Genomic DNA, 16,971 nt, shown 5'->3' on the forward strand with positions numbered 1-16,971 from the left:
AGAATAAGAAGCAAATTCAAATACTAAAAGATGGAAAAAAGTGACACAGTGAAATATAAAAATGCTGTATATTTTTTTTAAATTTCAGAACTTCCATAGCAAAATTTTTATCCTCCTTACCCAGAGTATCCCTGAATGTACACTTCAAAATTAAATATGTTCTGGTTAGTTAAGTATGAAAGTGTAAAATGCTTCTGGAAAACTTAAGAGACAGATAATGAGTTTTTCCTTAAACTTCATCATCTCTGAAATGAGACCTCTGTAGGGAGAATAGACAACCTATTATTCATAACTGAAACTCCCATACCACATACTATGTGTGGCACATCACTGGCACCCAAATATTTCAATAAACATATCTAGTCTCCATAATTATGAAAATATCAGTTAGAAAACAAATGGTGGCAATCCCTAACTCTTTACCTAGCAAAATTAAACCTCATCTTAGTAATTTATAATTTATTCTTTGCCTAACAGTCAGTGGTTCCTAACTTTACTGTATCTTCTGTACTACTTGGTGAGCGTCAAAAAATCCTAATGCCCAGAACATACCACCATACAAAACACACACACACACACACACACAAGAATATCTGGCAGGGATCCAACAAGATCCTCAGGTGATTCTAACGTGCAAAGTTTGAAAACTTTCTAGTAACAGCTAGAAGCACTAAAAGAATGGAAGACTTTACTTCTCAACTCATTCATTCATTCAGGAGACTATGGCATTTGGGGAACATAAAGCCTAGGAGATACCAGTTAACATTTTGTTAACAACCAAGTTGGGTCTATTTGTTATTTGGAATATTTCTATCACTAACGTATCAGCACATGTTTGTTGTAGATTAAAGGAGGAAACAAAACAGACCACTAGTACATATGTTTGATTTCCCTAGTATTTTCCTGTTTTGGTAGTCCTCTACCCTGCTGACTATTCCCACTTTTTAGCTCACTGTCTAAACGATGCATTTCTCTCTGGGGAAACCCTTCCACACTTGCAGGGTTTAATCTACTACTTGATCCCTGTTGAGGCCTGAGTTCATTACTGCAGTTTTCTTTTACACTTCATTTTTATTTTCATTTGCTTACTATTTGTCTCCACTTAACTCATGGGCATCTCAAATTTGAGGTGGCCAAAACTATATTTATTAGCTTTCCTTAAAATGTTCCATTTTTCCTGTCATCTGTCTTAATCACACCATCATTCATCCACATTAGAAACCCTGGACTCAAAGGATTTCTCCATCTTCTTCATTGCCCACATCAAAATATGCATAAATCTCTCCTTAATCAGTCTCCTGTTCTCTATCCCAACTGGCATAGCTTCAGTTTAGACTAACTTCTGACCTAACTTTCAGTTCAACAAACATGTATAGAGCACGTATGATGTGCAAGGCACTCTGCAAGGTGCAGGAGAGAACATAAAAGTCATTAAGACAATCCCTGCTTTCAAGGAGCTATTGTCTAGATTCTGGAAACAGAAGCTACTATCTACTCTTCCTACACCCGTGGAAAAATATTTACATAAACAAGAAGCTACTCTGGATGTATTCTTATCCCTTATTATTGGTTCTCGGAGCGTGGGGCATGGCCCCATGGGGACGTGGGGGCTCATTACCAGGCTCTGTGAGAGCAACACTATTTTCATCATCCTACTATGACTTCAGTTACTCTTTTCACTATGTTGACGTTTGCAATGATGATGCAAGAGCAATGTTGGGTCAAACTGCTAATTTTAGCACAGAACAAGGCAGTGGCACAAAAATGTAATTTTGGCCCCACACTCTTCACTGCCACACACTCCCAGTAAGAAAAAACAAAGCCACTTGCTTGTTGTCCTTGGTGAAACAGTAAAAATCATTAAATTTCAAAATTTGAGTACACATCTTCTTAATAGTAATCGACAAAATGGAAAGGCTGCCTCTGTAAAGAACATACTGAAGGACAAGAGCGTTGATGAAAAGCACTTGTACAAAGGTTTGAACTGTGAGCTGAACCAAAACCATTCCCTTTAAAGGAACATCATTCTTACTTGAGAGAATTTCTGCTAGACTATGACTATTCACTGATGACTATGACTTTTTAGTAATCACTTTCTAGAAAATAATGAGCTTGTCTTGACTTTCTCAAATGACATAAGACTTTAAAGATCTGACAGTAATTGTTGCCAATGATAAAATTCAAGTGAAAATTAAAATTCTTTAAAAAAAAAGTTATCTGTTCCATGAGCTTTATAGCATTCCAATATAATGATTTTGTTCTATGGAGAACATTGGTATTAACAGAGGGAGTTTTTTTGATATTGTATAATGAAGTATGTCAAATTCTAGAAGTGTATAAGTCAATACAAATAAAAACCATGCATGAGTAAAAACTTTTCAAGGTTCAAAACAAAGGGATTTCAGTGGTCTAGCACTCAAAAAAATAAAAAAAGTTTAGAGATCTGAACCTTGACTCACTTCTTTTGAAATGTTCTCTGTGTTACTAACCGATAAAGTTGTTTTGTATGACTAGGGCACTGAATCCTGCTGCACAAGTCTGTCTAGTGTAAAGAATGCGTTTTATGGTGAATATCTTGACTGGCTGAGCAGGCACAAAATGTGTGACCAACTCCAAATAAAACCTTATCTCTGAGCCTTATGTGGGCTTTCTTGGGCAGAAACAATGCATGCATGTTGTACAGTTTATTGCTGAAGGAAGAAGTGTGTTTTGTGTGGCCTCTATGAGAAACAGTCTTGGAAGCCTTCATCTGGATTTCTCCAGATTCCACTGGAATAAACCACAGTTCTAATTACAACTGCTTCTGAATCTTAAGTCCTTCTAGACAATCTGCAATCATATAGGTGGTCCTGAAGTTCCAGAGTATGAAAAACTCCCTAATGTTTTCAGATTTCACATTGCAACTAAACTGTAAGAAACTACATCTGCCAAGTTGTGACGTAATATCAAAGAATAGCCACAAGTTGTTGGAAAGGCTATTAAAATTTCACTCCTTTTCCAACTGCATATCTGTGTAAGGCCAGATTTTTTTCCCCACATACTTCAATCAAAACAACTTACCACAAATGGAATGCAAAAGTAGATATGAAACTCAAGCTGTCTTCTATGAAGCCAGAAATAAGTGATTTACAACGTGTAAAATAAAACAATGTTACTCTTTGTAGTCTGTTTTGTAAATTTGGAAAATATTCTTCATCAAAACACTTATGTACACATGTAATGGGTTTCTTGGACCAAAAAAAATTTGAGAACCAACGCTTCAGAAGAACAGATGGGCAGTAAACTGTTATCAACACCTAACACAACAGCTGTAACTTGACTCTTCCCCTCACTGGTCACAATAATGCTGAGATTTCAAACACAAATTTGTAATGGATACACCAAGATGTTTTCTCTTGCAATCCTTCAGGTGATCAAGAATAGCTCGGGACAGTGAAGGATCCCAGATGAGTTGTCATTAACCCCACCTGTTTATTTTAGCATGCTGTATATATATTACCATTTCATTTTCCATATGCACTATGGGATGTGAAGGGCTGGGAAGCACTGGCCTAGATGAACTGCCTTACAGCTACTTTATCTTGCTTCAAATGTCCAAGCCATTCTTCATATTACTATCATTTGTTTTTTATGAGAGGGAAGTAACTGGGTTTATTCATTGATTTCTCCTGGAGGAGGTACTGGGGATTAAACCCAGGACCTCTTGTTTTCTGAGCATGCGCTCTACCACTTGAGCTATACCCTTTCCCCTACTATCATTTGAAATGTGCTGAATAAATAGTATGAGCTATGGGTTATACTGAAAGTCTTTGGAATGATGTTACCTTTTTTTTAAAATGGCTCTCTAAATACATTAATACATTTTTTGAAGACAATGATAACTTAAAATTTGCTGCCCATTTCTTTTCTAACTAAAATTTAAAATGAACATGAGAATTGAAAGCACAGTTTAATTATCTTTTTCCACGGCATTAGTCAAATTACATTCTCAAAGTAATTTTCTGATAGTGAAATGGTAATTTATCAATGAAAATACATTAAACCATAACTAAACTGAAAAAGAGTAAGTCCCCCCACTCCTAAGCATTAATGAGAAAAATCATTTACTAGACGGGAAAAAGGCTTATCACAGGGAGTATCTATTCAAAATAAGCCTTCACTCACTCAGTAACTATTTGAGGGTCCACTGAACAAACCAGGGAAAAAGTGGGAAGAGAAAAAGGTTTTTATATTGCATAAGTTAATGTAACCATCTTGAGATGTTTCTTCATCAGTAAATTTTGAATACACTCACCTTATACAATTTTTCTGTGAGGATTACATGAACTAACTATATTTGCTTTATCTAGAATGCTACTGCATTACATTCTTTTCATTTTTTCAGTTGTGTGTAATTATTAATACTGTACCAATTATATTTACTAATGATTCTCTAGATAAAAGTATTATTGTATTTTAGCTACATATGTGTTAAATAGGTATTTATAAATTAGCTTAGGAATACTTTGGTTTCAACTGAGAAATGCATTGTAAATATCTTAAAAATTAATAGCAGGAAAGCACTGTTTTATAAACTGTGGACTGACTGTATAAGAAAATACTAGATAGATAACAATAGATAACAATAACCAAGTATAGTTTACCAATGTAAATCCCAGCACATAACAGGGCCTTGAAAGTGTTAGCTGAAATAAATTTAATCTGAGGTCTAGTCTTTTAAGAATTTCAATAGTTGATACTCAATTTACTAACTAGAAACACCTTACTTATAAGACACATATCTCAAAGATGATGATAAAGAAAATGCTAATTAATCTAATGGTTAATAAAACAACTAGTAAAGTGCTACGCATCAGAATACAGCAGTTAAAGACTCTGGCAATTTAGAAAAATAACAAAAGTTGCATAACTTTCAAACAACATAGGTTAAAAAAGCAAAAAAGTAACTGAAGCCCAAAATGGAGCAAAAATCAGTTAAGTTTTAATGATTTCGTAATGCAAAAAAAAAAAAAAAAAAAAAAAAAGCAGGTAAAAACATGCAAGAGTTCCAGCAAGGTCTAAGAATTAGACATTAATCTTACTGCGATATTACACATAGTTCTGATCTTGACATCTATCTAAAGAAGCTTTTAAAAGAGAAAAGAAAATTACTAAAAAATTTAAGAATAAGAAAAATTAAATGGGGCAGATTTATTCATGGAGCAGAGAATCAGCAAATGTTTATCAGCCCAGTGTTAGCAATTAAGCTCAATTCTGCTTGTGAGTAATTAGTGGTTTTAAGGAGTATGAGGGAGAAAGGGGGGAAAAACAGGAGTAGGAAGAAAGTAGCAAGAGAAAAAATAATGTGGAAGATAGTAGATAAATTTCTCTTATTCCTTCAGAACATGGTGCTATGAACTGCTTAAGCACCACCACAGGGTAATCATTACAACCCACTGTACTTTTACAGTGTTTCTGGTAGCAATCCAGTGATACCTACTTTCAACAAGGGATGGACAGACACAGAAACCACCACCCCTCTTTTCCTGAAAAAAAGTGAAGGCTTTGAAATATAACCAAAAGACCAAGAGAGTTCAGAAGAGACACCTGGGGAGAGCAAAGAGGAGTGTGTGTTGAGGAAGCTAGTAGAGAGGAAGACTTCTCAGAAGAAATAACATATAATCCAGACTTTAGAATCCCTGAATACCTGTTATATGGCAAAAAAGGACTTTGAGAGATGTAATTAAAGCTATGGACCTTATAGATAGGGAAATTATTTCTGATTTTTTGAGTGGCCTCAATCTAACTAACATATGAGCCCTTAAAAGCTGACAATCTTCTCTGGCTGCAATTAGAAAGATGCAGCAGCAAGAAAAGTCAGAGAGATTTCAGCATGAGAGGGGCCTGACTCACCATTCCTGGAGGGGACCATAAGAAAAGCACGAGAAAGAATGCAGACAGCTTCTAGGAGAGAAGACTGGCTCTGACTGAAAGTCAGCAAGACAATGGAACTTCAGTTTTACAACCACCAGGAACTGAATTTGGCCAAGAATGTGAATGAGATAGCAGGAGATTCTTCCCTAGACTCTCCAGTAAGGAACACAGTCCACTCAACACTGTGATTTCAGCCTTGCAGGACCTGAAACAGAGAGTTCTGCTGAGCCTGCCCAAATTGTTGATCTACAGAAACTATGAGAGAATACATTTTGGTTATTTAAAACTGCGAGGTTTGTGATAATTGGTTAAGGTAGCAAGAAAACTAACACAGATGGCAAGTTTCAGTAACAAACTTATTTCAAAGTAGCCAGAGCAGAGGATATGTGGGTAAGGAAGAACAAAAAAGCGGCTGGGATGAAGCTGGTAAAGCAGGTGGAGACTAGGCTACAAAAAAAAAAGATCTAAGACTTTGTTATTTAAAACCAGAAAGAAGTGCTGAAATTCTAAAGAGGGGAGATAATGGGTAACAACACAGGGCAGCAATGCTGTCAGCTGGGGCTGAGGGGGAGACCAAGCGCATGAAGTTGGTTAGGAGTGTATTACAATTATCAATCGACGATGACAGCCTGAACCAAACCAACAAGAATGAAAAAACAAAATAAATACATTTGGGGGATATTTCAGAAGCAAAACATAAGTCTTGGCTCCTGAGTGACGCTGGAAATGACAGGGCAGTCCTAGATGACTAAAGTAATTCAGTCTTGGTGATCTGATGATGATGTTCAATAATAAAGGAACAAAAGAAAGGCATGATATTTTAAGGAGGTTAAAAACAGGAAGGGGGAGGCATTCTCTCCTCTAATTTTAAAATAAATGAAAGACACAAGAGTTTTTAAGCAGTGAGTAAACACAAAAACTGCTCTGTTAGGTTCTGTTACCTCTGCTGTTGCTCTCCGGGTAGGCAAACGTAGGCTTATTTGGAGAGCGTCGTAGATCGCTGTTAAGGAAAGGCTTATCAGGTGGATATACTACATACGGAGATGAGGAGTGACGAACTATACTTCCATTAGATTTTGATGATTCTCCTAGGACATTCTGAAAAATAAAAACACAGAAATTACCTTTCAAAATTTTAAACCACAAATAGCATGAGTGAGTGCGTCTGTGTCTATATATTCTACCAACAGAGATAACAGAAAAAGAGTTCAATGACCATATACAACAGAATTCAATCATTATTTAAAAACAATAAAAATTTTTAAATGTTTCATGTCTAAATATAGCCATATGCCAAACACTGTAAAAAGGAAATAATGTTCATACAACTTGAATAGAAATGCTGCACAGAGATACTTAAATATGGTACTCCCAATGAATTTAAGTTTATTTTAAAAATACATACTGTAAGATATATATTCAGAAAAGTAAATATTATCTTTACAGTATCAGGAACTGCTACAAAATGACTAAATTAATCTATCCCCAATCAACTAATACTTCCTGAATATCTATCAAATGTCCAAAACTCTGTGGTATACAGAAAGAAAATAAGGCATAGTTCTTGTCTCAAAGATTTCACATTTAGTTAGCAGAAAAAAAAGAGAGAAGCCATTAGAAAACATTAAAGCTTATCAAACAGCACCTAAATACAGAACTTTATTTCCATACATACACCATCCTGTCATCTGTCATTCTGTTCAATTTGAGATTACGTTGCACATGATAATTTTCAGTGCGGGGGATGCTAATTGTGCACCTTCTTTGCTGTAGGTGATGTCCTGTTGATAGAAAGACCTAGAGCGGGAAAAACTCAGGTAAAAGATATGACTGCAAGTTGCTCAAAACTCTCCGACACCCATTTTTCTTATTCAAACAGCCACAGCAAGCTAGGTTCTCAACTCTTACCTTTGGGGACCTATGACTATAAAGCATCAGAATAATCTGTGCTCAGAAAAGTACAAAAGAACAAAGAATATTTACAACACAGCAAACTACCTCTTGGAATAAACAAAGCCCATCAAAATTAACCATATTGCGTCTGAATCTTATCAAAATTTGCAGACTGTATTCCCGTGTTAAAAACCATGCAACTGACTGAAGAGAGCAAACACAAATCACGCACCAAGGCCGTGAAAACTGAGAGGGCTTGGAAGTAGGGGCGAGTCTCAAAAGCGGCACTAATAGACCAGCGCTACTCCGTGTGAAAAGTGTGTCCACATGCAGCGAAGCCTAACAGCTGGCATTCTTCCAACTTTCAGACACGCGAACGTCACATTCTGGAGGTGGCTGGAAAACGGGTGTTTTCAATTCTTAAGATATATAATACGTCGAAACTCCATGAATAATCACATAACTTAGCTTTAAATATTATTCTTCACAGAGAACCTTACATCTCCATACAACCTACTAGAATCCTGGCATTTAACAACTATCACTCAAAGAACAATGGTCAGGAAGCATTTAACATATTTATGAACATAAACCATGAGCAAATTCCCTTACGACTTTCAAAACAAATTTTATTAGTATTACTGAACATTACACAGATGGTAACATAACAGTGCATAAATAATTTACCAGAAACCAAACCAAAACAAAATGAGAACAAACCATCTTCGTTAAATTCATTGCCTCATAGCTCCTGTAAAATTAACAGTTTAAGATTTGTCCTGCAACAAAATTTGTCACATATATATATCATCAAAACACTGCTTGGGATGGGTCAGTTGACAAATCATGAAAAATCCTTTTATGTAAAAATGCAAGTATAATGAGATTTTTCTTTTGAATAGCAATTCTAAGTATATTCTTCCATTTTCTAAGTCAGCCACCTCATGCTGAAGGCCAGGGTTTAAGCAATGAAAGTCATAGCTACTATGAATGTGTTGGGTCAATACCCTAATTTGCGGCCAACAGTCTGAAGTAAAGAATAGGAAGAATACATAAATCAACCCAAAACAAAAGGAAGACAGAAAACGAAACGGCTTTACAAAAATTATTTACAAGAACTATTTTGAAATAAAATTAAACCAAGATATAAGAAACTGATAACTCAATTACATACACAAAGTATCTATTAAAAAACAGTAAAGGATAAAATGTGGGACATACCAGTACCATTCAGCCTTAAAAAGGAGGGAAATCCCATCACATGCTATATAATGGATGAATCTTAAGGATATTACACTTTGTGAAATAAGCCAGTCACAAAAAAGAGTTATTTTGTGATTCTACTTGCATGAGTAGTCAAGTTCATAGAATTTAAAGTAATCAAATTCATAGAAACAAAGTAAAATGGCAGTTACCAGGGGCTGGGGGAGACTGCAAAGGGGAGCTGTTTAACAGCTACAGAGTTTCAGCTTTGCAAGACAAAAAAATTCTGAAAATGTGTTTCACAACAATGTGAATATACTTAACACTACTGAACTGTACATTTTAAAATGGTTAAGATGGTAAAGTACTAGGTAAACATCTAAGGATAATAACAGAAGAAAGGTTCAGAAAAGCTGACTCACCTACCTCCCCCTGCTTCCCCGCCACCCCAAGCTGATCCCTGGTAGAGTCAGTGGGATCACATGCTAAGTGATTTACTAACACTTAGTTTTCAAAAGAGAATCCAGACATACCAACATCTGTTCTCACTCTGCCTTCTCTCCCCTGAAACAGGGAATGAGCTCTGTATAATGGACCTATCTTCATTTCCTTGGTTCCTGTAAAAAATCGTTTCCCTCAGATGCCATCTATTACTCCCTCCCTACTGAGCCTCTCATTGCCACTAAGGAAGGAAGGAAGGAAAGGGAGGGAAGAGAGAGGGGAGGAAAGAAAAGGAGGGAAGGAAGGAAGGGAAGAAAGGAGGGAGGGAGGGAGGAAGACTTTCCCGAACTTTAGAACTCTCCTCCAGCTCCTGCCTAGAGTTTCTCAGCTTTTATAACCAAGTTCCTCAAAATAACTGTAATTGCTGCCACATATTAATCACCTCTCCCTTTTATCCCCTCCAATCAAACTTGAGTTCTCCGAGTCCAATACAGAGGAACAGCTCTTCAAGCTCCCATGACTTTTACAATGCTGAATTCATGACCTCCCAGAAGCATGTGATACAGCAGATCACTTCATCCCTATGCTTTCTTCAGTGGATGGAACACCACACTGGTTTTCCTTCTAACCACCTCCAGGGCTCTCTTTCCTTCCTCTTTCTAAATGCTCCGGTTCCCTAAAGCTTAAGTCTTTCCTCCTGTTTTCACTTACACAGATAACTCTGATGATCTCATCAACTCTCAGGAACTTGAAAAGCCTCTATTTGCTGACAACTTTCAAGTTTAAATATGGAATATGGAGCTCTCCCTCATGAACTTAATATTCAAATCAAGGGAAGGAAGAGGAGCAAGAGATTGACTTCAACCACCAACGGCCAATGACTTAATCATGCCCACTTAACAGAAATTTCCATTAAAAACTCTTGAACAGTGAGGTTCCAGGAGCATCCAGATAGGTCACTGAAGCCCTTTTACATCTTACTCTCTGTGTGTCTTCCATCTGACTGTGCCAGAGCTGTATCCTTTACAAAATGCTGTAATTTTGAGTGTGGCGTTTTCCTGAGTTCTGTAAGGCATTCTAGCAAATTACTGAACATGATGGGAGTCTGGAGAATGCCTTAATTTGCAATTGGCTAGGCAGACGTGCGGGTACCTTGGGGACACCTGGGATTTGCAGCTGGCTACTAAATAGTGGGGGCAGTCTTGTGGGACCTAGTTTCTTAACCTGTGGTGTTTGCACTATCTCCAGGTAGTGTCAGAACTGTGAGACACCCAGTTGGCACAGGAGAAGAGATGCTGGAAAAACATAGTCACCCCATTAGAGCTTAAGTTCCAATAAAGACACCCAATAAATATCTTTAATAACTCTGTTGAATGAATTTCATAATTCCTCTACAAAACAGGAAAATGGCACACTGTTTATAAAACTGAATTACCTCATTCAATAAAGTCACTATAGCCCCTTGTAAAACAATCAAAAGCTTTTGGTTTCCTTTCTATCAACAAACAGCACAAATGTCACAGGAAGGCTGTGTAGAAAGAGTTAACATAGCAGACTCAAGACTGCTATCCTCAGAAAGGTCTGCCTGCAAGGCTGATTCTTGGCTAGCATCTCACAACGTGAACTTTGGGAAGCCTCTGAACACTGTCATCATTAAAGTCAGGAGTCCCCAAGACCACCCCCAAGGTTCAGTGATTGTTGGAAGAGCTGACAGAACTCAGCACAGAGATGTATTTGTGATGATTTATCGCAGCAAAAGGATACAAAGCAAAGTCAGAAAAGGGAAAAACTGTAAGAGACCAGGTGTTTTCAAAATCCCTGTCCAGGTGGAGTCATTCAGGATGTGCTTGGTGACAGCTGTGTCAAGGGGTATCGTCCGACTCATTGGCCAAGGTTTTTACTGGAGGCTGGTCATATTCCTGACTCCCAAAAGGAAAGCAGGTGTTCAACACTGTTTGATCAAGCAGTTTAAGCACAGTGAGCCACTGTTTCATCACTAGGTTAAAGTTCTGTGTCAGTGTAGGAAACTGTTTACCATTCAAGTTCACAGGTACCAACTAAGAGCTAACACTGCAAACAGCCTTTTCTAAAAATAGCAGTCATCTGGGATTATGGATGATTTCAAGAGAATTCTTCTTGCCTTCAACACCATATGCCATCCAATCATGGTACCTGAGAACTATGGTAGGGCAAAGGGTCCTTTAAGGAGGATGTTTATGCTCTCTCCTCTCAGGTGACGACTAAAAACAGCACACAAACGTCAAACTCTCACTGTACTGTACAACCTACACTTTCATTATTGGGGTTGATCTCACAACTATCCTGACAGAACAAAGTATCTCCACTTTATAGTTCAGGAAAATAACTTGTATTTATTTTCAGAACAATGAACATGGTATCTCAGATTCGTTAGCACATTGTTTTTTCTAAGCACATTCATATTAATTAGCAAAAGAACCCTACGAAGTAAGCACAGCAAGTATTATCCTCCCCATTTTGTAGGTGAAAAAACGGAGGCCAGGAAAGCTGAAGCCAGCTGCTTCAAGTTTCATAGTTACTAAGGAGCCCAAGTCCAACTCCTAATCCAGTTCTCTTCCCAAGACCCCAAGCATTCAATACATGTTTTTCCAACTAAAATGGTATGATTCTAGGAGAAACTTTCAAGGTTAAAGGCAAAATGTTTAACCTAACCACTTTCTTTCCTGGTACCTTTAGTTGTTACCCTGCTTAGGAATAATATCCTACTTAAAAACACTTATGATTCAAATATTTATCAAATATCTCTGTATACGGACACTGTGTTAAGCATGAAGAATGACCAAAAAATGTGTATTATTTCCCTTCTTTTCAAATGCATTGTGCAACATGGCTGGAAGAAATCAGACACATAAAAATTTAAATACTGTTTAGCAAACCATACCCAAGTAGATAGAAAAAGATAAGACAATATGACCAAGGTTGGATTTTTCCAGGAATGTAAAACTGGGTGAACATTAGAACATCTTTGGATGCAATCCATCCCATTAGAGTGAAAAACCATACAATCCTTAACAAACAGAAAAGGCATTCAATTAAATTTAATTTATAGCCATTATTAAAGAACTTTTCTTATGGCAATAAGAAAACTTACAAAAAACATGGTAACATACTTAACGGTGCAACATTTAAAACATCTCTTTAAAATTCAGGAACAAGGCAAAGATATCTACAGAACTTCTAGTCAATGTTGTGCTCCATCTCCTAGCCTGCACATTAAGATAATAAAAAGAAATAACAGATGTTAAGATTGAAAATGAAGAATCCACAATTCATGGATTGTGATCTAAATAGAAAACACCAAAGAACCCTCAATTAGTAGAACTGGAGTTTAGGAAAGTTGCTGAATAAAATTAACACGCAATGATCAGTAATGATTCTACATACTAGTTAGGAAATGCAATATATGAAAATATAAAAATAGAGTAACTAGAAATAAGTTTAATAAATGTACAAGACCCGAAATTATAAAACTTTACCAAAAAATGTTAAGTAAAGTTCCAAAGAAACTGGAATACAACATGTCCAGATAGACAGCTCAATATCGTAAAGACAACAGTTATTCTTAAAATGAACTAGAAATTCATTGCAATTTCAATCAAAATTCCAATTCCAGATTCTTGAATTTCTACTGAAAAACAGCAAAGGACAAAGAATAGCTAACATTTCTCTTGAGAACAAGGAAGACAGTTGCCCTCTCAGACAAACAAAAACAGGAAAATCACTATGACAGTAAGTACAGACATAGGGAGAGACAAAAACAACAATGGAACAAAGAGCCCAGTAACACACCCATACACATATGAAAATTAATATATGGACAGCTGGAGTTGTAAACCACTGGGGAGAGGATAAACTTCAACAAGTAATGCTTAAATAATTGTGTATCTTAAGTAAAACCATGAAATTCGATCCCTACCTCACAGCACACAAATTAATTTCAAGCAAGTGAAAGACTTACTAGGCCCCAACTTTAAAATTTGTAGAGGAAAATACAGAATAGTATCACTAAGGCCTTGACTGTGAGGAAGAATTTAACCAAAAAGCACTAATAATAAAAGAATGAATAAATTTTACTACATTAAAATAAAGAACGCCTATTAATCAAAAGCTATCATAAAAAGACACGCCAAAGAGCATTTAGAATACTCCTATGTGGATATTAACAACTAGAATACATGAAGAATGACTATAAATCAGTAAAAAAAAATAAAAAATAAAAAATAAAGACAAACCAATCGAAAACAAAAGGTACTAAGTCATTTCATAGAACAACAAAACCCCACAAAAGACTAGCAAAACTATGAAAAGTAAGTGTATCTTCATCAATGTCAGGGAGCACAAATGAGAACAGGAAGAGGATACCATTTCATACTCATCTCAGCAAAAATCTAAAAGCGACGCAAGGGAATCTGTTAAAGAGAACCTGGATTAAAGGGGACTGCGGTGGGAATACACACCAGCACAATCACTCTGGGAAACAATTTGGCATTACCAAAGTCAAAGATGCCCATACTCTACCACCCAGCATTTCGCTGAACTATTTTCTCTCTCTCCACTAAAAAAAAAAAAAAGTGTCCTAAGTCTCCAAATAAATGTACTCTACAACCCATTACTGAGTTGTAAGTAGCTGCTCCTCTCAACCTTTTTGGTCTCCGGATGCCCTTACGCTCTTAAAAATTACTCAAGGCACCAAAGAGCTTTTGTGTACGTAAATATATTGATATTTATCATACAAAAAATTAAAACTAAGAAAATTTAAAGATATTTATTGATTTAAAAATAATAAACCCATGGCGGTATCATAATTTTTGATTAAAAAAACTAGTAAAAAAAAATTACTATCATCCAAAAAATTTAGTGAAAAGAGTGGTATTGCTTTACTTTTTTTTTTCTTTTTTTGCAAATCTCTAATTAAAAGAAGGCTGCTTGATTCTTTTATTTGCCTCTGCATTCAGTCTGTTCGAAATACTGTTTTGGTTGATGTGTATGAAGAATTTGATCTCCCACAAAGTGGTTGGCCAAGAACCCCCGAGAGGGACCCCCAAAAGTCTTCAGACCACTCTTTGAGAACTGCTGAACTGAAGAAAATTTTGCATATGTGGAACATTATAGAGATGATCACAACAGGATTACTGTAATAGCTGGCAAACAAATGAGCAAACCCTAAAAACTTCAAAGCCAATTCCAGATACTACACTATGCAGAAATAAGAGGCTCTGCTGTTTCCTACTTGTGTAACCTTGACTTAACCTCTCTGTGCCTCATTTTGCTCATTCTAAAATGAAAATACTAATTTCAACCTCCTAAGATTATCGTGAGGATTAAATGAGTAATTATATAAAAAGTACTTAAAGTGCTTGCCTCATAGTACTAAATATTATATACTATCATGACCTCAAAATGTACGGTGGTGTGCGTGAGTAAAACAGACGCAGTAAGGTGCACAAAGGGGCGTGAAGGTATTCATTTTATTATTCTCAAAAATAAATACTTGACACAATTAATGGTATAAAATTTATGATATATTCACATAATATTTTTAAGAGAAACAAACTGGTTTAAGGGGTCTGGCTAAAAAGCCAGGGAGAACAATTAGGAGATAACCTTACTAAAGTCCAAAGTGACGTAAGAGAGTTGACCACGGTTCCCAAGAAAATTAAAATGTTACTCTTCTTGCTGCTGTTGCAGTGAAAGAATATTGACAAGAACAATTCAAATGTATCACCTACTTCCATGTTGTTCACATTTGAGATTTACATTGTAGCTGCTTCCTAAAGATTATGTTATTTGTGAGTCTTATCTTTTAAAATTCCTTGTCTGTTAAAAGCATCTCCGTTCACTATACCTGGCTCTATGCTGGGGATATCAGTGTTAAATACATATAAATAGTTAATGCCCACAACCCTGAAATCTCCACAGTCACCGAAAGCCGAAACTAAGGAAAAGTGTCTTTTCCCCGGGGTGACTCTGCTCTTGGGGTTCCCTAAACTTTTTCCCTTTAACTTCTATGACACAACCCTACCTTAATACTCTCCTGTCTTCATCCCTCACCATCCCTCTTTTTTCCTATTTTAACAATGCCTCTAACTGAACTCTACTCCCATGCTACCTCTGCTCATTGCAAGTTACTTCAAGTTTTCTGAAAGCACCTACTGTCTTGGCACATACTCCAACACGACTGCGGTGCATTTTTCTTTCTTTTCTGTTCCTGGGACAAACATTTACAATTCCTTCACCACCTAGCTAGCTCCAACTTCCCTACCCAAGCTCTGCTAATTACTACAGCCTAGGTTATTCTAGCATGGTAGCATTTATCAAATTGTACTGTGTAATCATCTAATTAGGTGTAGTTTCTCTTCAGTGCTTTGCTCCTTCAGAGCAGGGATTCTACTCTATTAATTTGTGTAATCCTAAAGCCTAAAAGTATTTACCATTTGCTAAATGAAAAGATAATGGCTCTAACCTGAGCTTCTTCATAGCCACATTTACTACCTATCTATCTATTCCCAACGTGGCAGGTCCCAAAATACTAGTGACTGAACAGGCTGGTGGCTTTCGTAGAGACCAAAACAATATTTAAGATCAGCTCTCCCTGTCGCCTCCTTCAATGATATTTACAAGCTGCGGTCCTAATAATACGGTGGGAGGTGGGAAGTGTGCCCGGGGTAGGATATGTACAGCACGAAGTTAGTGGGAGGATGGGAGAGGGAGGCACAGAGGACAAAGAAATCAATGTAAGTACTCGAGACTGTGGACTATTCAACAGCTGCCAATTAAGCCGACTAGGGCGCCTACCTGGTCGGGGAGGGTTTCCACGAGGGGCCGTTACACCCACGTGACCAAGGAGCACTGTCTTCGCAGGCCAGGCTGTAGGTGGCCACCCCTGCGAGTCCTGGCAAGGTTCGGGAACCTGGGCGGCTAGGCCGAAAGGTGAAGGGGGGTGTGCGGGAGACACGGGCCCGGCCTATTCCAATGGAAGGGTGCAGCTTCGATAGAGGAGTAGTGGGCGCCAAGCTACAAGGGGCGTTCTCGGCGTCCTCGGCCGTTCTCCAGGATGAGGTGAGACGTTGGGCCGAGAGCGCTTCCGAAGGGTGAGGAAAAGCAAGGGGGAGCCAGGACCGACCCGGGGCCCATTCGAACGTCAGCCGCTTCTTACCGAGAACTGAGAAGCCGAAGTCGCAGAGACCGACGCTGCCGCCATCTTCTTGCCTGCCCAGCGGACCTCCGCAGCCCCGGGGCGGTCCGGGTTCGCGTGCTGTTCTTCAGGATTCGAGAGCCGCCCGCGAGGGGCGACCGTAAGCCGAACCCCTGATGGAAGGGGCTTCGGCGCCAATGCCGGGTCTGGAAACCCCTGCCACACACCCCCAAAGGGACTCCCACGCTCAGAATGCTCACGGAAAGGGCAACACGTCCTAACGGACGTCTTGACTAGCCAATCAAAAAAGCGGACGTCTTCCGGTAGTGGGAGAGCCCGCCTCTTCC

General features: G+C 37.8%; 1 protein-coding gene across 3 annotated transcripts in view; it reads right to left on the reverse strand.

Moving 5' to 3' along the window:
• The window catches only part of CEP57 (centrosomal protein 57), a 39,238-nt gene extending 22,336 nt beyond the window's left edge, over positions 1–16,902 (reverse strand). For all 3 annotated transcript variants that reach the window (XR_012076417.1, XM_006206712.4, XM_072968942.1), the window contains exons 1-2: positions 16,646–16,902; positions 6,855–7,011 (exon numbers count right to left, since the gene is read on the reverse strand). Coding sequence is in view for 2 of the 3 variants with exons in the window: in XM_006206712.4 (XP_006206774.1) it covers positions 6,855–7,011; positions 16,646–16,690 (202 nt within the window). In the remaining variant the exon portion in view is untranslated. The remainder of the gene's footprint in view (positions 1–6,854; positions 7,012–16,645) is intronic.
• Positions 16,903–16,971: the final 69 nt, after the last annotated feature.

Source organism: Vicugna pacos, chromosome 10, assembly GCF_048564905.1.
Source record: "Vicugna pacos chromosome 10, VicPac4, whole genome shotgun sequence".
Lineage (NCBI taxonomy): Eukaryota > Metazoa > Chordata > Mammalia > Artiodactyla > Camelidae > Vicugna > Vicugna pacos.